Raw genomic sequence first — 24963 nt, 5'->3', positions numbered from 1 at the left:
TATCTTTTCTCCGAGTCTTTCTGGTAGAACTATGATTCATTTATATATGATGAGAACATAATTGTTAGCTGTTTTCGCAATGCAAGTAAAAGACTAAATAGAGAATGAATAACAATAATAAATGCTGAAAAAGTTATATTTATATTATATAAAAAATGTCCTACAGAACAGAAATGTTATAAGACAGCAGTCACATATTTTTTCAGGATCCAAGTTCATTTGTGCGTATGATTATGTAATGATTAATTATTATAATTAGTACAGGCTGCTTTTTGTATCATCAGCTTGATATTGGTGTGGCGTAAGAAGCTGTTTGCACTCGTGCCTCAGACACCGGGTTCTGCCAAGGTGTGTCCCCCATAGTGTCAGCAGTTGACACAGCATCCCGTTCCCTTTCTGCACACATAGCACCAAGATGTGTTCCCTCCACTTACAGTAAAGCCATTGAAGTTTGTGAACCTTTTATTAACCATAAGTAATATAGCCCTCACCCAAGGATGTGGTGGGTGGGTGCAGGGGGCCCTGTAGCGCCCCAAAAGGAGGGTTTTGTGTAGCGTGTTGGTGTTTGGTAGGGGGTGATTAACACCAGGATGGGTGCTCAAATCAAATAAGCTTGAATGGTTTATAGCACCCGACCAGATCCTGGACCCCATTTAGATTTGTAGATCACTGTTAACACCTGCTATAAACCTTGGTTACACCATAAGAGTGAAAATTTTAACACATAAAAAAATAAGATCATACATTTCCTCAAAATTATGCCATAACACAACAGTTATTAAGTCTGGTGCCATAATATTTGTATCCAGGTGTAAAAGATTAATAATGATTTTAGGAAATCCAATGATTAATTTTGTGGGCTCAGACAATAGAAGATAAATGCAAAGAGCATTGTTTGAACTAATGATGTGTGATTAGTTTTCCCCAGTGTTCACTATATGATTCATTTATATATGATGAGAACATATTGTTAGCGGTTTCTCAATACAAGTAAAAGACTAAATAGAATAAATTTCACTTTATCAGGATCCAGTTGTGCATATGATTATGTAATGATTCATTTGATTTATTTTTGTCAATGACTACAGGCTGCTTTTATGTATCATCAGCTTGATCTTGGTGTGGTGTAAAAAGCTGTCTTAACTTTTAAGTAAGTTAAATGTGGTTTAATATCTTAAAGTTTGAAAAAAAATTAAGACAATACAGTCTACCAGAGAGAGAGAGAGACACGGATGTATGGCTGGATGGATGCTTTGTGGTTAGCCTTAAAGCTCTGGGGGTACTGTTTCAATTTAGTCACAGAAGAAGCTTAAATACAGGTGCTGGTCATATAATTAGAATATCATGAAAAAGTTGATTTAATTCAGTAAAGTGAAACTTGTATATTATATTCATTCATTACTTACAGACTGATATATTTCAAATGTTTATTTCTTTTAATTTTGATGATTATAACTGACAACTAATGAAAATCCCAAATTCAGTATCTCAGAAAATTTTAATATTACTTAAGACCAATAAAAAAAAAAGATTTTTTTCGATATTTTTCGAAATGCTGGCCAACTGAGAAGTATGAACATGAAAAGTATGAGAATGTACAGCACTCAATACTTAGTTTGGGCTCCTTTTGCCTGAATTACTGCAGCAATGCGGCGTGGCATGGAGTCGATCAGTCTGTGGCACTGCTCAGGTGTTATGAGAGCCCAGGTTGCTCTGATAGTGGACTTCAGCTCTTCTGCATTGTTAGGTCTGGCGTATCACATCTTCCTCTTCACAATACCCCATAGATTTTCTACAGGGTTAAGGTCAGGAGAGTTTGCTGGCCAATCAAGAACAGGGATACCATGGTCATTAAACCAGCTACTGATAGCTTTGGCACTATGTGCAGGTGCCAAGTCCTGTTGGAAAATGAAATCTGCATCTCCATAAAGTTGGTCAGCAGCAGGAAGCATGAAGTGCTCTAAAACGTCCTGGTAGACGGCTGCGTTGACCTTGGACCTCAGAAAACACAGTGGACCAACACCAGCAGGTGACATGGCACCCCAAACCATCACTGACTGTGGAAACTTTACACTGGACTTCAAGCAACATGGATTCTGTGCTTCTGCTCTCTTCCTCCAGACTCTGGGACCCCGATTTCCAAATGAGATGCAAAATTTGCTCTCATCAGAAAAGAGGACTTTGGTCCACTGTGCTTTATTAAATCCAGAGTCAACGCAGCCGTCTACCAGGACATTTTCAGAACACTTCATGCTTCCTTCATTTACCAGCAGGATTTGCACCTGCCACAAGAACCAAAACCTGGTTCAATGACCATGGTATTACTGTGTAATTACTGTGTGATTTCGTGTAATATTCAAATTTTCTGGGATTTTGATTACGTGGGTTTCATAAGCTGTAAGCCATAATCATCAAAATTATAACAAATAAAGGCTTGAAATATCTCACTTTGCATGAAATGAGTCTATATAATATATTAGTTATCAACTTATAAGTATTATCAACTTTTTGATGATATTCTAATTATATGACCAGCACCTGTAGATCAGAACATAATCTGTTTAACCCTTAATCACTGTTAAAAAAGGATAACACTTAAGATGTTTGGGGTCAGACTGACGCCAAACATTTTAAAGAGCGATTGCATAAGGAAATATACATTTTTTATATGGAAAACTATATATCATTTTTTAAATTTACTTGTCAACTATACATTTATGCTGTGTTTTTGTGGAAATTTTTAAGTTTTTTACCTATTTACGGAATGAAAGTGCAATGACCACATGTATCCAGAGAGGGCCATAGAGGGCCATAGAGACTCATTCATTTTAACTTTATTTTTCTTGATGCTTCAACTTCTCCTCACAAATGTATGATATATATGTTGTGAATATTTATTTAAACATTTTGAAACACATTTTTTTTGTTTTGTCAGAGTTAGAATTTTTTGTTGTTTTCTGATATATATTTTGAATTATTTGATTTTGCAGAATTATCAGTCTGTGTTAATATTATTATGCAGTGTGTGTGTATGAGATAGAAAGTTCGTTCCACTTTGGGTTTATGCTCTAGGACCAGACCTTGATTTAAATGTAAAAAAAAATTGATTTATGCCAGGTTTGTTTATTTTATTGGCCAATTTCTGTAAAAATGCTCTCTGTTGCAGTCACATACATTTGTGTGTTTGTGTGTGTGTGTGTCTGTGTGTGTGTATAAGATAGAAAGTTCCTTCTACTTTTTATTTATGCTCTAGGACCAGACCTTGGTTTATTTTTAGAAATTTTCAGATTTATAATGGATTTACTTTTATTTTTTTTGACAAACAAAATAAAAAAAGTCATTTTTTTCATTTTCCCATTCATTTTCAATGCAGGGTCATTTTGACCCCAAACACCTTAAACGGTAAAAAAATTGTACACACCTTCAGAACAACCAAATCAAGCCCAGTTTTTTTGTGCATGTTTAGATAGATTATTTAGGAAAAGTCACAGAGTTTCATGCCCCTGAGATGAAGGTAACACTTTTAAAAAATGAAGGAAAAGTCCATTGGGGTCAGCCTGACCCCAAACAGTGATTAAGGGTTAAATAGCATTTATTTCTCAAGCCAACATAATAATAAAAATAATAAGTTTAAATAGTAGAACATTATGTATTTCTCAAGTCAACATAACAATAATGTTCAAATAATATAACAGCATGTTGGCTTTGCTGTTGCGTTCCTGCCCTACACAAATCAGGAAATCGTAACACTCAGTTCAGCATAGTTGAAATAGCATTTCAGTATGTTGACTTTTTAAACCAACATAATCATTGCACTAACTCTTATTTGTTCAATCTCTCCCTGTTTAAATAGGATCTTCTGCAGCAAACACAATTTCCCTGTAAACATTTAATGAAGGTGCATCAAGTTTCCCCCACGTGCCCTTTTCCCTGCCTCCTCTTTCATCTAATCACACCTTTCACTAATTAAACTACAAAAACATAATTCCATAATGATTCAGATAGTATGTATTCATTTTATTAATTCTTGACTTAATCATTTTCCTTTTTTAGTAAGTATTATTTTGTCAGTGAAGTCCAGACACTAGCCCAAGAACAACCATGTTATGTCCCCATGCACAGTATGATCTCTGTTTTTTAATATTTCAGTATAGCTTAGCTGTAGTTTACTGTGTGACTCTTTAAGATGATTTGATTGAGTAAAGGTGTTTCTGATGAGTTACGAGACACTCTTAGAAGAAAAGGTTCTAAAGAACCTTTAACGGTTCTGTCATGCACTAAATAGAACATTGCAGGGGTTCCCATCATGGGGTCATTTTATGGATTTAGATTAATTTTGTTTTAATTCATTTTAATTGCATTTTTATGAATTGAAAAGCTTGTAAACATACTTAATCACAAGAAAATGAACACATTCAACAAAAGTATTATGCAATAATTTAATTTAAGACATTTCTTTTTATTTTGAACAAATTTGTGAAAAGTCAACGCCATTGCTGAATATTTTCTCCTTAAAACTGCAGTGAACCAAAGACAGTCTCAAAAACGTGGTTTGAAATCGCAGTGGATCTCTAAATTACAAGTATGTTGTAAAAATCTGTCACGGGAAGGGCTTTAGCATAACTGCTGCGAAGCAGGGGAGTCTCAAGAGAAGCCAGGTTATCTCAGTATATTTTTCTGTTGAAAAATCGGCTACATTAAGCAATAGCGGGTGAATTATGTTCTAAGTTGCTCAAAGCGTTTCTAAGGATGCAGATTTTTAGATGGCAGCTTTCTGACTCTGAGATGGCGAATGGGAACATGGTTTGTGTAACATTATTAGCTGTTTTATAACATTGTCAAGCCAAAGGCTAATCACATCAATTACCGTTATGTGTCCGACGTTGTAGAGAGCGATACATAAAACGTCTCGGTTACGTATGTAACCCTCGTTCCCTGAGTACAGGGAACGGAGACGTGTCGTCGGGGAGTTCCCTGACGAATTGGGATCACGCTAGGGAGCCAATTGCCTTCGAGAGAAATAAAACGAGCCAATGGACATTGGGATGCAAGCTTTGCATTCCGCGACCCGCCTACCAGCGCGGGTATAAAGCGCGGAAGCAAACACTGCAACAGTGCTTTTCGCTGAGGAGCCGAACAGTGTCCAGTCCTCCGCGAAGGAACAGCAACATGGCGAAGGGACGACACGTCTCCGTTCCCTGTACTCAGGGAACGAGGGTTACATACGTAACCGAGACGTTCCCTTTCGTCCAGGGAACTCCGACGTGTCGTCGGGGAGTTCCCTGACGAATTGGGATCCCTAATAAAACGCCATGGTGCTGGCCTCTTCCAGCGCCCAGCTAAGCTACCCTGCAGCAGTTTCTTGAATAAGTTGCGGGAGCTGGCTAGGAATCACACTGCTGTTCCACAAGACCCGCTCAGTGGATATTGGATAACACTGGGAAAACGTGCCCTAACCCCAAAAAAAGGGGAAGGGAACGCTGCGGAAGCCCCAGCCTGCCTGAGGAAGGCCTGGAATACACATATGTACTAGCCCAGTGGGATAGTGAAATATATGGCAGTCCCTGAGGTGGTCCCATCCGAGGAAGTGGGAGCGAACTCAACAGGGACGACAGAAAGAGTCTGTCCAGGGGAAGACACGGCTGAACTGCACGTGGCATCATGGGTCACAGTAGAGACCACTAGAGAACACCCAGTCTACTAGCAACTCCACTAGAGGTAGCAGACCTGGCGCTGGCGGTCCGCTACGCCAGGCACCGGAGGGGTGATGGAGGAACTCACGAGGCTCACCAGCGTTGGCGCCAACGGAGCAAAAAACGCACGTACCTGGCCGAAGCCCAGGGTGGCGTAGCAAGCCGACACAACCTATTCCCTCGCACCACTGGCCGTAGCGAGCACTCGGGAGGAAACAGGTTCCACACGCAGGCTATAAAACCTAGCGAACGTGTTCGGTGTCGCCCAGCCCGCAGCTCTACAGATGTCTGTCAGCGAGGCGCCTTGAGCCAAAGCCCAGGAAGCAGCAACACCTCTAGTGGAGTGAGCACGCAACCTGGGAGGACAAGGCTCACCCAGAGACTCATACGCTCGGGTGATAGCATCCACTAACCAGTGAGCCAACCTCTGCTTGGAGACAGCCTTTCCCTTCTGCTGGCCTCCATAACAAACAAAGAGCTGATCTGAGGTCCTAAAGCTTTGCGTTCTGTCAACATAAACCCGCAGGGCGCGGACGGGACAGAGAAAAGCTAGGGCTGGGTCTGCCTCCACCTGGGGCACCGCTTGCAGGTTCACTACCTGATCCGCGAAGGGGGTGGTAGGAACCTTGGGCACATATCCAAGCCTCAATACAACGTGAGAAAGGCCCGGCCCGAACTCTAGGCACGATTCGTCAACCGAAAAAGCTTGCAGATCCCCGACCCTCTTGAAAGAGGCCAATGCCAACAGGAGCGCTGTCTTATTGGACAGGATATTAAGCTCCACTGTTGACAAAGGCTCAAAGGGAGGACTTTGAAGAGCTCTGAGCACCAGAGCTAGGTCCCAAGAGGGTACAGGGTGCAAAACGCGAGGTGGATTTAACCTCCTAGCACCCTTAAGGAATCTGATGATCAGGTCGTGCTTCCCCAAAGATTTACCCTCTACTGCATCGTGATGTGCGGCTATTGCAGCAACATACACTTTGAGGGTGGAGGGAGACAGCCTTCGCTCCAACCCATCTTGCAGGAAGGAGAGCACGACTCCGATCGGGCAAGTTTGGGGGTCCTCCTGACGGTAACCCTTGTGTAAGCACAAATCAGCAGTAAATGAAATCAGCAGTAGCTATATTGAGCGAAATAGTAGAACATTATGTATTTCTCAAGTCAACATAACAATAATGTTCAAATAATATAACAGCATGTTGGCTTTGCTGTTGCGTTCCTGCCCTACACCAATCAGGAAATCGTAACACTCAGTTCAGCATAGTTGAAATAGCATTTCAGTATGTTGACTTTTTAAACCAACATAATCATTGCACTAACTCTTATTTGTTCAATCTCTCCCTGTTTAAATAGGATCTTCTGCAGCAAACACAATTTCCCTGTAAACATTTAATGAAGGTGCATCAAGTTTCCCCCACGTGCCCTTTTCCCTGCCTCCTCTTTCATCTAATCACACCTTTCACTAATTAAACTACAAAAACATAATTCCATAATGATTCAGATAGTATGTATTCATTTTATTAATTCTTGACTTAATCATTTTCCTTTTTTAGTAAGTATTATTTTGTCAGTGAAGTCCAGACACTAGCCCAAGAACAACCATGTTATGTCCCCATGCACAGTATGATCTCTGTTTTTTAATATTTCAGTATAGCTTAGCTGTAGTTTACTGTGTGACTCTTTAAGATGATTTGATTGAGTAAAGGTGTTTCTGATGAGTTACGAGACACTCTTAGAAGAAAAGGTTCTAAAGAACCTTTAACGGTTCTGTCATGCACTAAATAGAACATTGCAGGGGTTCCCATCATGGGGTCATTTTATGGATTTAGATTAATTTTGTTTTAATTCATTTTAATTACATTTTTATGAATTGAAAAGCTTGTAAACATACTTAATCACTAGAAAATGAACACATTCAACAAAAGTATTATGCAATAATTTAATTTAAGACATTTCTTTTTATTTAGAACCTTTTTGGCAATAAAAGTTATTTAAAATTGAGATAAGAAAACTTCAATATTGAATCTCATTTAACCTAGTGTTTTTTTGTGTGTTTTTTTGTTGCTGTTTAAAAAAAAAAATATTTTTTTTTTACTCAATTGCTAGGGCACATTTCTCAATACTTAGGTCACTTTTTCAATACTCTTCACACTGTGAGCACAATAGCAGTCTATATGGGCTCAACTTTGAATCATTTATCATTGCTTTGGCACAAAATGCATTCAGTGATTACTTTTGAATTAAACTTTAATTATGTTCTCACTCAGACGCAACTACCGCACAAACTCTATGTACCTACAGAGGCCACTTTGCACATGTTTACGTACTCTTGTTGTCAAAACTGTTAAACCTCAAAAACAGTCTAACAATCTAGACAGCAATTTGCTACAGAAATTTCAATATTGCACTATATTCTGAATCTATCAAAAAAAAAATACTATCAAAGCAATTAGATATGGCTGAATACCACAAGTGTTACTTTTTTTATTTTATTTTTAACAGTAGGACAATTTTTCTTAATACTAATGTCACCTTTTCTTCGCAGTTCTCCTTACTAACTCCCAAATAGGCACAGACAAAAGGGGTCAAATTAGAAATAATTTTGTAATGTGGACAGTGACCAACATCCTGAAGATAATTCTAAACAGTAGAGCTATCATTCTGGTTTTGTACAGAAATTTTACAAAAGAAAACACGGTAACACTTTTACAATCCACTTTACAATCCAAATTCCATTCATGAATTGAATGGAGGCCAATTCTGAAATTCAGAATTTTGCACAAGCCTTTTCTGAAATTCTGAAATTCAGAATTTTATCACCGCAGTTCTGAGTTAAAATGTCCGGTGAGTGGTGCTAAAAGGTAAATGCTCCATTTTAAAATAACACACACCTACACTAAACCCTAAACCTACCCGATAGTGTTAAAAATGTTTTTACATTCAAAAACCCATTGACTTCAGGATGATCCGTGGTGAACACGAAGGCAGACTGACAGAATTAGAGGAATAAGTGGTCCAAGAGATGTAGTGGAGTAATAAGATGGTTGTCAGTGGTGCAGTTATGTGTTAGGATGAGGTCTATTGCCTGCTTTGAGTGTTTCAGGAGTGTGGTGTCTCGTGAGGTCAAATAAAGCCAGAAGAGTAGGAAGTCAGTCGCTTGAGGTCTGTCTAAGTGGATGTTGAAGTCACCAAGAATTACCAATGGAGCGCCGTCTGGAAAAGATGATAGCAGCACATCAGGAAGTTCAGGAAGTTGCAATTGACCTGGTGGACGATATATGGTCACAAGATGAAGTTTGGCCAGATTAGTGATAGTGACGGAATGATGTTCAAAGGAGGTGTAATTGCAGGGAGATAAGAGAGAATTTCCAGTTGGTGGAAATGAGAAGACCTGTTCTCCCACCATGCCCAGTTGGACGAGGTGTAGGGGAGAAAGTGAAGCCGGTGGAGAGGGCTGAAGGAGAAGCAGTGTCTGCTGTGATCCATATGTGATCAAAGCTTTGGCCTACTGGCAAAGGCTGGAATGAAGTTAGCTTTGTTGACAGCAGAACTATAATTCCACAGTCCAACAGGAAGGGTTACAGGCCGATGAGAATATGTGGCCAAGGAACGTTGAAGCCTTGGTGTGTGCTTCTGTGTGCAGACGTGCTTGTACGTCCGTCTGCAATGGAAAAAAATGGTGGCACATGGTAAGAGTAATACAGAATAAATGAGGGAAGTGGTAACAAAAAGATAATGATACTTAGAGCAGCGTGTTGTGCCTTGTCTGTGTCCTTACCTGGTGGAGTCGCGCAGGTAGAGTCCCAGGTCTTTACCAGAGTAAGTCTTCACACAGGGAGGGCTGAACACGAGAGCTGCCTCTTACGCTGCCGCTTCATTATTGTTTGAAACTTATGTAGGCCTATACTACCGCATTGCTTCACAGTCCACCTACTTCAATAAAGACCCCCTGTGGAGAAAATCAAGTTTTCAATGTTGTTAATAACATCTATGTGGTGTTTTTAATATGCTTTAAGACAAACCATGTGCAAATTTGTGCCAAGTCAACACCATTGCTGAATATTTTCTCCTTAAAACTGCAGTGAACCAAAGACAGCAGGGGAGTCTCAAGAGAAGCCAGGTTATCTCAGTATATTTTTCCGTTGAAATATCGGCTACATTAAGCAATAGCGGGTGAAATACGTTCTAAGTTGCTCAAAGCGTTTCTAAGGATGCATATTTTTAGATGGCAGCTTTCTGACTCTGAGATGGCGAATGGGAACATGGTTTGTGTAACATTATTGGCTGTTTTATAACATTGTCAAGCCAAAGGCTAATCACATCAATTACCGTTATGTGTCCGACTTTGTAGAGAGCGATACATAAAACACATTATACCTTACCCGATACATCGACTTGTAGACGAGGTATAATTCACTCATCCTCTTCTTCTGAATCAGTTTCTGCTTCAAACATATATGGCTGAATTAAACCAGTATTTCCATCGTGCAGCGTTTACTACAGTAAAGTTGAGCGAGTGGATCAGGCAGTATAAGATTGAGTGGAGGCGGGGCTAATTTGGATGGCATATTCTAAATGAAGCAAGGATGTAGAATTACATTCAAGCTATTTTAAGTCATGAGGAAAAAATTTAGCTGATCAAATATGAGTTTTATGGGACATAAGTATTGACTACAGGGGTAAAACAAAATGTAAACTTCCCTTGAATAGGTACTAAATTAGCTTCTAAATGAACAAGTAATGGATCTCACACTGGAAGTCTTTGAAGTGCAGTTCTAGGTAATCTTGCTGATCTTGATCAACAAACACAGCAAGCACACTGCAACTGCTGGTCACTCTGAAAGACAAATGTTTCTCATGCTCTGAACTGAGACCACTTAATACATATCTCAACAAGTGCTGAGTCCACCTACTTCATTAACTGCTCAATGCATAAAGTGTAAACTGAAACTTCCACGGTATAGCTCTTAAATTGGCAACAAAATGACCCCTCTTTTAATGTTCCATTTTGTGCTATAACAACTAATTTATCAAATGTTTATTTTTATTTCCTATAACACATTGACTTATATCTAAATATGTTACAATTTAAAAGTAAATCCACATTGATCTTAAGGGGGCATCTTACCCCAAAATCTGTAAATACTGCAAAATAAATATTATGGCAAAGGTGTAAAAATAAAAGTATTTGATTAAGATGCTTCATAATTGTTCCTGAATTTATTTTAATATTTCTCTCTTCTTTTTTTTCCTTCAAAATTGTGAAAATTATATCATATGGATAGTATTTTGTGGGATTCCGCAACAGATTTTGACTGATGTTTGCTCTCAACATGGGCTTTGCTGGTAAGAAAATGGCTTGTGTAAGCACAAATCAGCAGTAAATGAAATCAGCAGTAGCTATATTGAGCGAAATCTCTCATGACTCATTAACTTCTGATACCTTGTTAAAAGGCTTGACAGCATTAAAAAAGATATGAGTGAAGTTCCACAGCTTATGATGTCTCTATTGACATTTCTGCTTGATAATGGGGTTCCTTTAATGAAACCTGACCCGATCACAGTGACTTCTGTTTATGTAATGACTTCGTGGAGTACAGCAGCAGGCAGGGCTAAACTTACTACCAGACAGTTTACTAAGTGTCTCTATTTGAGATCCACCCAGACGTCTCCCTGCTATGGACCTTTAGCGAAATGTCTTTTATGCAGATGTAGTTCTGTACTGTAACTAAATATAAGCTGCATTGTGGGAATTAAAGACTTCAGGAATAACGAAAATGGACAGTATTACCACAGTGAGTCAGATAAACGGAGACTCAAAACAGGAGAAAAGTGATGATGCTCAGTCAACATCAAGTTCACAGGTTGTTTGTGGAGGATGTCGAAAGAAACTTTGGAGTTTGTTACCAGTGAATTACAAAGAAGAAATTGTAGAGCAGGTGAAACTGGCTGGACCAGTGGTAAGTTTGAATCGTGTGAATTGATTTATGAAGTTGATTTTAAACTTTGCTTATATAGCACTCATAACCAAATATTGTGATGATTTTATTCACTGTTGATTGAGAATAGAAAAAGAATAATGGGCACCTTTGATTTTGTAGAGAACATGAACACATGAATATGAATCTTTAAAAGATTTCTGGCAGACAGGTTGAAATTTGACCAATAATTATTGACTAACTTGAGAAATAAAAAAAAAAAAAAATCTGGAAGTTGCACGAAACCGTAGTTGAATGTCTCTTAATATGTTTAGTTTAGCAGAATAATCTAAAATAATTAATTGTCAACTTCTTAGTTCTTGAAACAAACCTGACTAAAGAACTAAGAAGTTGACAATTAATTATATTAGATTATTCTGCTAAACTAAACATATACAAATGCAATATACATGACAAATCAAACATACAAAATTAGCTTTAACTTACCTGTTCGTGTACAAATTTCTGTGTACACCCTTTATGGAGCGAGTCAAATTGACCCTAATTGGATTCAATACAATTCCTCAAAAATCACACTATGAAAAACAACAAAGATTCAGGTACAAATTGTAAACTTTTAATATCAACATTTGTCAAACATTACCAAAAAAATAATATATGAACATATGAATAATGAAAATGTTTTTTAACACAGTTTTTTATGTTTTATTTGTAGTTTTTTTTTTTAAACAGTTTTGTTTTGACAAAATTTGATTATTATTGATTAACAGTATACTGTTTTTTTTTTTTTTTTTACGTTTTTTTTTTTTTTTTTTTGTACATTTTATACTTAGAACATCATAACTGAACAATTAAATTTAGCTGAATAATGAAAATAATGTTTACTTTTCCTAAGTTGGATCAACTTTTGTTTTGTAGACTCATTTCATAAAGTCAATAAGTTACTTTTGACATGATGAGCACACAGCAAGTGTGTGTTTTCTGCATATGAATTTCTTACACTTCACACACGGTGCTGGTTTTGCTCTCGCACTTGGATGGGCATACCTCACATCTCTTCCGTTTTTTCCCATAATCTTTGTTCATTCCTTCATTTTCTGTGGGTCTGACTCCGGTTCCACCTGCTTGCACTGACTCAACCAAAGATTTTCATCTGTAATTTGCAATGAGTTCTGAACACCCTGATTTAGCTTTTTTAAGTGTGTTTGGTTAAGGTTAAAGCACTTTTAGATACACTTGACTTGCACTTTAGAACTGGAGTTGAAGTGTCCTGCCATACATAAAATAAATGTTTTTATTTTGTGTCTTCTTTTGAATAGCTGCCTATGAGGGTCAAATTGACACGAACGTAATAGTAATTTTGTTTGTATATGTCAAAACACATCAGCATGTTGAAACTTTGCATGCATGTTCATGATGATAAATGAGAAAAAGACACAAAATATCAAGAAAAAAAACAGATTAACCAGTATGTCCAACAACTAGAAAATCGAAACGGGTCAAATTGACCCGCAACATAACACAAGGGTTCTAAAAGTGGAAATGTCTTGTAGCTTTTATCGGATCCTGAAAACGTTTCCCTTTTTTGCAGTTGATATCTCAGCTGATGTTCTTTCTGATCAGCTTCATCAGCACTGTGTTCTGTGGACACTTGGGGAAAACTGAACTGGCCGCTGTGGCTCTGGCTATTGCTGTGAGTTCACAAAATAACTTCATTATAGCGGCATTCATTAAAACACCCATCGCCTTTATAAAATTTTGCTCTCTTTTTCTCACAGGTTATTAATGTGTCTGGCATCTCCGTCGGATGTGGATTGGCATATGCATGTGATACACTCATCTCTCAGGTATGATAGTCAATGTTCAGTAATGTGAGTGTCATTTGTGCTCAGATGTCATTTGAAGTGAATTGTGTCCTGCAGACGTTTGGGGGTAATAATCTGAAGCGGGTGGGTGTGACACTGCAGAGAGGGATTCTCATCCTCCTGTTGGCCTGTTTCCCCTGCTGGGCGCTTCTCATCAACACAGAGTCCATCCTGCTGGCTGTCCGGCAGAGTCCCAGTGTGGCCAGGTCTGACACATTCAACACACATTAAGTTATGGTTCTGTTTAGCAAAACTTACTTGAATCTGCTGATAAAATATATTGTCAACATATTGTGATAGAAGTAAATGATGTAAGTATTGTGAATTAACATTGTGGCATGTGGCAGTCACATGGGACCTTAAGTCAGTGTCGGTAGAGTTCCTTTAGTCACTTGGAACAGGTGTCCAGGCATGCTGTGGTGTTCACAGATGCCTCTGCCACCGGCTAGGGTGCCATGTACAACGGGCATGCAGTGTCAGGGGTGTGGACGGGCCCCCAACTGCATTGGCACATCAACTGGCTTGAGTTGCTAGCAGTACATCTCGCTCTGAGCCGCATAAAGAGGCCGCTACAGGGCAGGGACGTGCTGGTCCGTACGGATAACACAGCAACCGTTCCGTACGTTAACTGACAAGGTGGTCTACGCTCCCGTCGCATGTCGCAACTCGCTCGCCATCTCCTCCTTTGTAGTCAGAAATATCTGAGGTCACTTCGAGCCATGTATGTCCCCGGTGTGCTCAACCTTGTGGCCGTTCGAGCTGTCACAAGCTTTGGAGATTTAGAGAATGGCAAATATGCGTTTCCCCCAGTGAGCATACTTGCACAGACCCTGTGCAAAGTCAGGGAGGACGAGGAGCAGGTCCTTCTGGTGGCTCCGTATTGGCCCACACGGACCTGGTTCCCAGAACAAATTTTCCTCGTGACAGTCCCTCCATGGCCCATTCCTCTGAGGAAAGACCTTTTGACTCAGAGACGGGGCACCCTATGGCACCCTATGGCACCCTATGGCACCCTATGGAACCCGCGTCTGGACCTCTGGAAACTCCATGTGTGGTCCCTGGATGTGACGCGGAGGTTCTAGGTGACTTACCCCAATAGGTACTTAACACCATCACTCCAGCATGGTCGCGGTCTACGATACGTGCGTACGCCTTGAAGTGGAACCTGTTCGACGAGTGGTTTTCTTCTCACCGAGAGGACTCCCGAAGATGTTAGTTGTGGCAAAAATTTATTTTTTAAACATCATCACTGCGTAAGAGACACTCTGAATCAAATTAAATTTTATAAAATGATTTATTCTTGCAAGAAGTTCCCCGTCACCACACAGAAGTTACCCTGTGAAGTGAGTGAGACCCAGGAGGGGAGGGCTGCGCACATTTTATACCCATTTCAAGGTCTTCAGTTGCTCTTCCTAGTAGTTTTCCACAGACCAAGGACCCATTACTACTAGCTTCAATTTATCACTAGTTGACCCTTAAGCCCCCACCCAACTAGATGACCTCTGACCTCTGCCCAGCCGTTCCCAGTGTCTCGCTCCTTCACTTCAGGTGTATAAACATACATACATTTCATAAACAGAATCTTCTCTCACTACAAGTGAGAGACACATATGTGACATTCTTTGAATCATCTATATTTTACTAAAGATCAATGAATATCATAAAATTGCCATCACATGTTCGATTGGGTCCGTGCTTTCCTTCTTGCAGCAAGAGTTCCAACCAATCCAAAAATACATGCTGCCGCTTTTTCAGCATATCACATAGATGGTAAAACAGTAAGAAAAGCACAACCTGGCCGTCAGGTTCCTTAGGGGGGCGAGATGGTTAAACCCTCCTCGACCCCCCTTCATACCCTCTAGGGACCTTTCCCTGGTGCTCCGAGCACTCCAGGATGCTCCCTTTGAGCCTTTGCAATCAGCAGACTTAAAGCTTCTCTCCATGAAGACTTTGATGCTGGCTGCACTGGCCTCTATCAAGAGGATAGGGGACCCGCAGGCATTTCCGGTCGACAAATTGTGCCTAGAGTCCGGGCCTGGTGACAACCATGTTGTACTGAGACCCCGGCTGAGTGCCCAAGGTTCCTGCCACTCCCTTCAGGGACCAGGTGAACCTTTAAGCGCTGCCCCTGGAGGAGGCAGACCCAGCCCTGGCTTTGCTCTGTCCTCTCCGCTCTCTGCGTCTGTACGTGGACAGAACTCAAAATCTCAGGACCTCAGACCAGCTCTTTGTCTGTTACGGAGGCCAGCAGAAGGCTGTCTCCAAGCAGAGGATGGCCCATTGGATAGTGGATGCTATCGCCTTGAGTGACCAAGCACAAGGCGTGCCCTGCCCGCTCAGGTTGCATGCTCACTCCACGAGAGGCGTTGCATCCTCCTGGGCGCTGGCACTGAGAGACCCGGCTCTGTCAGCTTGCTGCACCCTACTGTACACCCTTGTTGCTCTAGAGTGAAAAACCTGTTGAGTCCTCCTACACCCTCGTCCCGGACGTGGCGGAGCGTCCGGCTCCATGCCTTTATCTGTTGAATCCTTGAGAACCAGGTCTAGACTGGGTCCCCCATATGTGTGACCCTGCGTGGATCCCATATGTGTATTTCATCCCAGCTGCTCCTAAACGGAAGCCCGTGTCTTTCCCTTGGGCTACCATATGTAACCTAGACGTTTTGAGTCATAAAACTAATATGAGTGCTGGTTTTGGAATAGTTTTGCAAAACAATTCCTTCCAAAATGTTATGAAATGAATGATTTGGTGGATGTGTAGAGAGACTTTTACGTTCTTCCATGAATATTGTCTAATATTTCCATTCAAGATCATTTGCTGTCTATGGCAATATTAGATCAAATATATTGTTTCAGACAGATTGTTTTGGCTTTATATTGGTTCTTGAATAAAGATATTTTCCAGCTAAAGTTAGTTTTGATTGATTCACTTCCGTCGAAGTGATCATTTGTTATTAAATTAGGGGCCGCCAAGATGACGGGAACCTGTGATAAACGCTGATGGCGCTCACGTGTGCATTAAGAATTAATTCTATAGTTATATGCGTTTGAATATATATGCACAGGTTTGTAATTCCCTGCAAACCATGCCTAAACAAACTACGTGTCTTAAATTTTGATACAGAATTTTATTTCATCACTTCGGGGTAGGTACGCGAGCCGAATTTGTGGTAAAGGTAAAGGGATCCTCCATAGGGAGAGACTAGTTGGCACTTCAGCACTGCGTTGTCCTCGGCGTTGTCCTCGTTGTTTAAAAGTGTATTGGTGGAAGATTCACATTTTAAAGAATGTTTTGACATTTCAATGTCACTAAGAGTGATGTTAAAGAAATCAAAACACTTAAAAATGATATTGTTGAAATCCAAGGCTTAATTGAAGCAACGGCGAGTATTTTAAGATTTTAAAAGACAAGGAAAATGTCTTGGAACACCTGTTAGGATATAGCCTATAGTACACAGGACTTTAATTATATCTCACTTTAATTCTCTGGGGACCAAGGTGTTTTTGGGGCCCTTGGGATGTTTTGAAATGCCCTGACATTTGTGCTTTTTTTCAGTTATTTATAAACATGTTAATGGCAAAGGTGTAAATTCACTCTATATAGCACAAACGGGGCTACCATAATATGTGAGCAACATGTATGTACATGTTTGTATTTTTAAGAGAATAATGTTTATGCGTGGTTATTGAAAAAAAATAAAAATGAAAGTTGCTGAAATGAGACCACAAAACGCATACTAAATATGTGTTCCGAAGACTTGTGACTAATGGATGTTGTCGCTTCGAGTTCTGGCTTCAAAATGATGTGAAAAACATCCTGCCTAATCGTTCACATAAAACAATACATTGATTTAAACTTTGTAAGAGTTTAAACTTACAAAAACTTTGTTTGTTTTTTCAGAAGAGGTTTATGCAGGAGTGGTAATGGCCCATCAATATTAATGAGATTCAGACCAGGGGTGTGACAGACACTCCCCCAATGGCCCATCATGAGGCAAGCCTAAACAAAGAGATTCAGAGGTTTTGTTTTTCAATCTGTTTTATTGTAATTCCTCTGTGGAGGAACTAAATGTTCAACTGAAGACACAAGTGAACATTGCATGCCTGGCATTTCCCACAAGGTGTGTCCTGCCTTTTACCACCCAGCCAGCAAAAAGTCGTCTATTAGACGTTGAATAGACGTAATTTTTACGGTCTAATTACGGTCCACTGAAGGTTGAAAATGAAAATTGAAAAGACGTCAAATTTGTCCGACTTTTCAACGTTTAATTTTTTTTTATAACTTTGACGGAATATGTAAAACTCTTTAAATTTATTTGAGATAATAATGAACATGGTTTGGTAGTTTGTTTTCTCTGTTGTTTTAGCATGTATAACAGACTTATCCTAGCTGTCTTAGATTATCAGGTGAAAACATTTTAGATGATCAGTTGAAAACACGTAGTCAAACAGTCCGGCCAAAACTATGTTATGGCAAAAATTCATCAAACAAACATCACTGCGTAAGGGAGACTCAGAGTCAAATTATAAAATAGAAGTATTTATTCTTGCAAGAATAGGAGCAGTCTAGTACACAGTTGTTACCCTGTGCAGAAGAGTGACACACCCCCCGACAGACTGAACTAGCTTTTATCTCTAAGTTTCAAGGCCTTCTCCGCAGAGCCTTCCTCCCACAGTAGTTTTCCATTCAGTAATTTTCCATAGACAAGGAAGCCATAACACTAGTTTCGATTCGTCACTAGAGCCAACTCCTAAGCCCTCCTTCACCAAATGGCCTTCTGACATCTAGGTCAGAGGTCCTTGTTCGTCTGTTCTCTGGAGTGTCTCTCCCTTCTGCCTCCCCAGGTACATAAAAAGAATCTTCTCTCACTACAAGTGAGAGTCACACATGTGACATTCTTTGAATCATCTATATTTTACTAAAGATCAATGAATATCATAAAACCGCCACTACAACTCCTCACTTTTTATCATTATTAATCAAACATAATAATAATAACAATAATAATAGTAATAATAAATGCAAGTTCAAGTCATTAAAAAATCACACATCATAAAAGATCACTCTCCTTGAACCTGTGAAGAAAAGGTTTAGAATGAAGAAGCATAAGGCTGTTTTTGTTGGGGAAAACCCTTAATTAATTAGCAAGCAAGTAAACAATTTACTAATGCCGGGCTGAACGGAAAATCTCTGTTTTCGCGCTCTCGAAACTTCGAACCCTCAGTCACACTAGTAAGGAATAAATAGTTATAACACAGTAGGAAAACAAACAATGCAATAAAATGCAAATGGTAAAAGCATTAAAAAAATTAAAAAAATTAAAAAAAACCTCCTTTACATATCAATCGTTCTCAAAAAGAAAAGAAAACATCAACCCATTTAACTGTAATCTCTACTTGAATCATCTGCATAATTTTGTTCATCCCCATCATCATTCAGATAGACTGTAATTTTCACCAATTGAACATGAATAACAAAATTATCAGAATAACACATACAATCATAACTCATACACTACACATTCAACATTTCCCCATATCCATTTCCCTAACCATAATTTGTTCTTTTACTTTTAATTCAATCAGGCAGTGGTTCTACTTGATAAGCTTCAACAATAATCCCTATAATTTAAATTAATTAATGGATCTTCTCTTCCTCAAAACATTTGCCTTAAATATTTTCTAATGAATCAGTAACCAATCAAATCATTTGTCATATACCAATATCAATACTAAGCTCAAATAAAGTCCTCAAAATCATCCCAAAACCACATTCTTAATTCATTAGTTGGTCCACATCCTCCTCCAGGCGTGTTGATCATCTCGTTTGCCCCATGGACTAATGGGATCACAACCACACCCCCAATGGAATGAACCATTTCCTGCTTGCTGTCACCTGTGAATGGAGACTTTAAGTATTTTGTTAGTGACCGCTTGTCTTTCCCTCTCATCCCTTTTGGTGTGACCTGTGGAATTTTCACCATCTGTTTACAAACTGAAACATATTATCATTAGACATTTCTTGCTTAATAAAGTCGAAGTCCTTTTCCCCTGAAAAACACTTTGCTTACGTATACAAGTCAGTATTCATACATTTGGAAAAACAGAATCAGTTCAGCTTGATGCAATCCATCCTGACATTCTGCAAAAGGAAAATTTTAGGTTAAGGTGTAGCACCTTTCTGCCACAATAATAACCCAGGCCAGGAGAGTTAGCAAAATTAATTTTGCCCTGTCTCCCAAACCTGCATGCTCTCTGTAAAGAAAAACAAATTTTGAGGTTATTGTCAGATAGTAAAGTCTGTGCTGCCACGGCCTTCGATGCCCTGGCGTTTCCTGTTGAAAACAATCCAGACAGCAATTTTGTTAGGCAGAAGAAATGCTTCTTTCAGGGCTTTTACCCAATTACCCTAGTGTTCTCCCAACATTTATTCCTAATAAAACATAAAGCATCCCCCTTTTGATGGTCGACACAACTCGATCATCAATTTAACATAACATTTAACATAGTGTCTTCAGACAAATTTCCTCCAGACATCTTTCTCTGTCTCTGAAACAAAATATTACATTCTTCACTTAAAGCCACAATCTCATTTTCTTATCGAAGTATTTGAAGGGCAACGGCCCTCAGTCTCGCCACGTATCCTGCTTTTTCAGGTCTGTTGTTTGGTCTTACAACTCAGTCCTCTACAACCATTTTAAAGTCATCAATAGTTTATCAGGTCAGGTCGTGCTGTACAGACTTGGTCAATGTCAGTCAAAACAAACAAAAACATTCTCCTCTTGTTTACGATAATCATAAATTGCTCTTTGGATAATTTCATATTGACTTAGCCAATGTGTCCCTTTGTTGTTGCCGTCAAATCTATAACATCTTCTTTTATTTCAACCCACTCCACAATTCCAATTTATATAAATACCTAAACTGACCTAGAAAGTAATTCAAATCCACATCATAAATGACAAAAGTCATTACTTACAGCTCGTCCCATGTTCTCTATCATCTTTTCATCAGATTCACTCAGCATTTGCACTATTCAGGCCGAATAGCTGCCCTAACTAACACCTACAAGACATAAAGTGCTGTCACTATCACACACACTCATGCTAGACACACATACAGCATGTTAACTGCTCATTTACAATGTTCGCTTTTTTATTAACTCTAAAAGTATAATATTTAAGGTTTAAATAATATTTAAACTTCACATTCTCCTGTAGCTTTTATATAATTTTACATGGCCTTTCAAACCGTTTCAAATGTTCATTTTGTCTTTAGAAAAGTCAACTGGGTTGTTTTGGTTCATTATCATTATTTTGTTTAAACTTGCCTTACCAGGCCTGATAACAGAAAGACAAACAGAGTACCAAATCCCTTCCTCCACTCAGCCGTCTCTCATACACAAATAATCTTTTCAAACAGCCTCCTAAGACTGAAACTTAATTAATCATAGAACCCATAAGAGTTCATAAATGTTAATATACAAATGTTTAACTCAAATTAGAACCATTACAAGAATCTAAAATACATTATGCTATGACTATTTATAAGGTTATCTTTAGTTTGAATACTTATATAAATTCTCAATTCACCTAACCTTTGTTATCCAAACTCTACAAAAACTGTCTTAATCTATAGCCAGCACCATGTCTAACCTTCAGGAGTTAAAACCATCTTATAGACATATTAGTTCGAAATCAACACTTCTATAATTTTCCTTGCCCAATAAGGCAACCATCATGTTCCTGATATATATTTATATAAATGATATAAATATAAGTTATGTTACTGTCTCCCCAACAAATAAGGACAATCAACTCATGGTCTCAGCTGACTCTTGAAAGCACATTCACATTAGCTCTTTATCTATAATTTCCATCAGACTTGTCACAATTGAAAACAAGCCATACAGTGATTTGCGGTTTTTTTCCTGGTGAGTGGTATAGAGGAACTCACATTTTCTCTTGGGTCAGACCGTCGCGATTCCTCACAAAGCATCTGACCTCCCAATGCTATGCTGACCCCGGTTGGCCTCCGGTAATCAGCGCTCAACTCTCATACCTTCTCACATATAACACCTCCATCCGGAGGTGCCCAGTGTTATTGCGTGACCTCCCTGCCTTAGGTATAGTCCCCTGGCCAGAAGGATCTGCCCCGTCGTTGGGTAGGCCACTCGTACCCACTGATGACCCGCTCACACAATCAGTTTTCTTCAACAGAACTCAGCTGTTTTCTGGAGCTTAGGAAAGGCACATTCAAGAGTCACCTCCATCTGGACTGCCTCTAGTGTTAAGGGAGACAGGTTAATAACAACAGTATTTATTAACAAATCTGTTAGACCTGTCCGAATCAACAAAATCTCAGTGAACAAAATTCACATCGTCTATTCAATGTACATCTATAGCCATGGTCATAGGTCCTGTGTCATGGTGAAGGCTAAGATCAGACAAAGACGTTACTGGTCCTAAAATAACAAGTACTTCTCAATTCAGGTTTACATTATTATTTTAAAGACTTCTTTAAAGTCATTCAGTTTTACGAATCAAAAATATTTAAGTACAAATTGCCCTCTGAATGGCAATGATTTCCTTTAACATCATTTCTTTTAACATCTGTCTATAATTTTCAACACTGTGTTTTACTATAAATAGCTTATCGTCATGACAGGCTAGATAACAGCCTTCTGACATTGAATGAGACCGAGACTCTGAGGCCTTCAGGACTTGGTACACTTTTTGTCATACTAAACATTCTCTACTTTATCTACTTTATCTTTTAATTCTAGCCCAGTTTAAAGGCACCTTTGCTAGAAATTACATACGTTTTCAATATCAAAATAATTTTAAAGTTGTCTTTTGCCCATACATCAGGGAATTTAGACATTAAAAATTTTCCACTCATATGAGTCTGCCACACTGGCAGTTTCAGTCAAGTCCCAAAGCTTATCTTTTGAAACCAAAACATCATCTTCTAGCTCCTTCATGGTCAACACCAAGCTGTTTGTTTAATCAGATCCCTTTCTACAAAATTGTTTTTACATTTAGCAACCCAGTGCTACTGCTTCTGCTTATTTGATATTAAATGCAAATAGTTATTCTATTTCTCAATAAGGTTTCATTATAACATCTCAATTTTAGTTGTCAGATTCTCAATTACAATCTGCAAAAAAAAATGTTTAAGCGTTTCATTAAAAGACAATCATCTTTTTAGTTACCCTTACAAATATTTTCCCTATCTGTAATTTTACATTTACTGGTACTTTAGTTATTTTCCTTTTAAAAGGATTTCCTTACGACTTAAATCTTTCAACTTTCTTTTCTCTTTCAATCTACTTACGACTTCCATCTATCAACTTTCTTTTCTCTTTCATTTACTTAGCACATTCTTTTCACTTCCCTTAGCCCTGCATTCACATTCTTGGTTCTTTCTCAGACGAAAACTTTAATATCGTCATTCAAATCCTGTTCTACTTTCAAACCCACATTAATCCACGTCACTTTCACATTCCATCAACTTTCTTTTACACCTTTCTGAGTGGTCATTTACAGTTGCTGCTAAATGACCCCACTGACCACAATTAAAACATTCTCTGTCCCCTTCTCATATAGCTCGATCTCTCTGTCCCCTTCTAACAGCTCCAACTTACTGCACACACTTGAAGCAGTGTGTTCCAATCAGTTTGTAAACAGAGCTGATAAGCAGTTCTCTCTATTCTTTGACGGTCCACCAGTGGCGGATCACACTAGCCAAATCATAATCTTCATCATTATTATTGGCAGAACATTAATTTTCATAAACTGCACGGAAATCCATAAATTGTTTCTAAGTTGTTTTCACAAAGTTTCTATTTAACTTTAACACTTGTCCAGGGAAAATTATCCCCGACCCATAATTTCCTTTATAAAACAGACAATGTCTTTTGCCTTCAATGACTTAATATCAACCAAATATCTGACATTTTACATTATTGAATTTCAAAATCTGTCTTTACATCTCTCTAATTCGGTATTATCATCAACAACACTGATTACAATAGCAAGTACACATTTAACATCCGGAAGCCGGGCTGAATAAGGACGCGCTGTTGCTGTACTCCCAGCATAGCTGGAGTCTTTAGGTTCAAAAGACATGTTAATCCCTGTTAATCATACTCAATACCTTATTATTATTAATCTGAACCCCACTTTTCATACCATTTCTTAATCTGACTTAACAGCCGTTCATAAATAGTTCCATAAATTTTATCAGAAATGTTATTTTCATAACATACATTTTCTACAGTTGTTTTCTTCTCAAAATGGTTAGTCTGCAGATTCAACAAGTATTATCATTACTGTCTCTGTCCCACTTATCTCTAGTGTTTTTACAGAAACCAAAATATCATATTACTCAAATCTCAATCCTTCACAAAGACAGCCTTATTGCTGCTTGCTACTTCAACTTTTGTTACAAACAAAATCTTCTGACATCTAATGTCATGCATCCATCTAATGGATGAAAAAAAATAAAAACCTTTTATCAGTTATGTTCAATCTTACTATATGGAAATACATTCTACATCGATTCCGTTCTCTTTTATCTGCTTCAAGCCAACAACTCATTGTCTTTTCACACTTTTACACACGTTGAACGCAGGCACAACAACTTTTGTTTCTCACTGCCCTGTTCAACTGATTCTAGCACCATCTTTAATCTTGTGGCGCTCAATATCATACATTTCTGCCCTTAATTTTATCTCATTTGACAAAACACCGGTGTACCAAATTTCGCAAGCTTGCTTTTAAAACATCCCCATACTTTGGCTGTTTCACTGTCTTCTGTGGATTTTCCTTTGCGCGCGTTCTCTTTATTTGTCAGACGTCTCTGAAACAAACCCGATCTTTTCTTTTAACCCAAGTCGGTTGGGTTGCACTATCAGTGCCCTAATTATGGTTCACCCAAAAATCTGTTACGATTGTCTTGGTTCCCCCAATTAGTCTCAGCACCCAAAAATAGTTCGCTCCGTGGTGGAACAATTAATTTTCAGGTACCTATCTGTGTGAAATGTCTTGGTCTGTCACAGTTCTCAATTAATTCCAGATTATTTATCTGCTTGAAATATCTTGATCTGTCCGTAGATCTCAATTAATTCCAGATTATTTATCTGCTTGAAATATCTTGTTCTGTCACAGACCTCAATTAATTTCAGATTATTTTCCCTCGTATCTGTTTGAAATATCTTGATCTGTACGTAGATCAATTAATTTCAGATTACGTACCACAGAAAACAGTTCTCAGCCAATATGGTTCAATTTCACTCTTCCCCCAATTAAACTTAATTTAATTATTTAATTACCTTTACTCAGAGATGTTGTTCCGAGCCACCTTGAGTTCTTTTGATTTCCAGTGGTCGACTCTCCCGGGCTCTGACATCGGCCGGCCTCTCTCTCTCAAGTTTACGAGGTAGAGCTGGAACTTACTCAGTCC

At 38.7% G+C, this 24963-nt stretch overlaps 1 protein-coding gene across 3 annotated transcripts in view; it reads left to right on the top strand.

Moving 5' to 3' along the window:
- The window catches only part of LOC306984223 (multidrug and toxin extrusion protein 1-like), a 69124-nt gene that overhangs the window by 23543 nt on the left and 20618 nt on the right, over nt 1-24963 (top strand). For all 3 annotated transcript variants that reach the window (XM_079585388.1, XM_079585389.1, XM_079585387.1), the window contains 3 exons: nt 13224-13325; nt 13411-13479; nt 13555-13703. In XM_079585388.1, the coding sequence (XP_079441514.1) occupies nt 13224-13325; nt 13411-13479; nt 13555-13703 (320 nt within the window). The remainder of the gene's footprint in view (nt 1-13223; nt 13326-13410; nt 13480-13554; nt 13704-24963) is intronic.

Source organism: Phoxinus phoxinus (assembly GCF_949152265.1).
Source record: "Phoxinus phoxinus genome assembly, chromosome: 17".
NCBI classification, from domain to species: Eukaryota; Metazoa; Chordata; class Actinopteri; order Cypriniformes; family Leuciscidae; genus Phoxinus; species Phoxinus phoxinus.
Note: the sequence above shows the minus strand (reverse complement) of the source record. Positions and strands in the feature narration are given on the sequence as shown.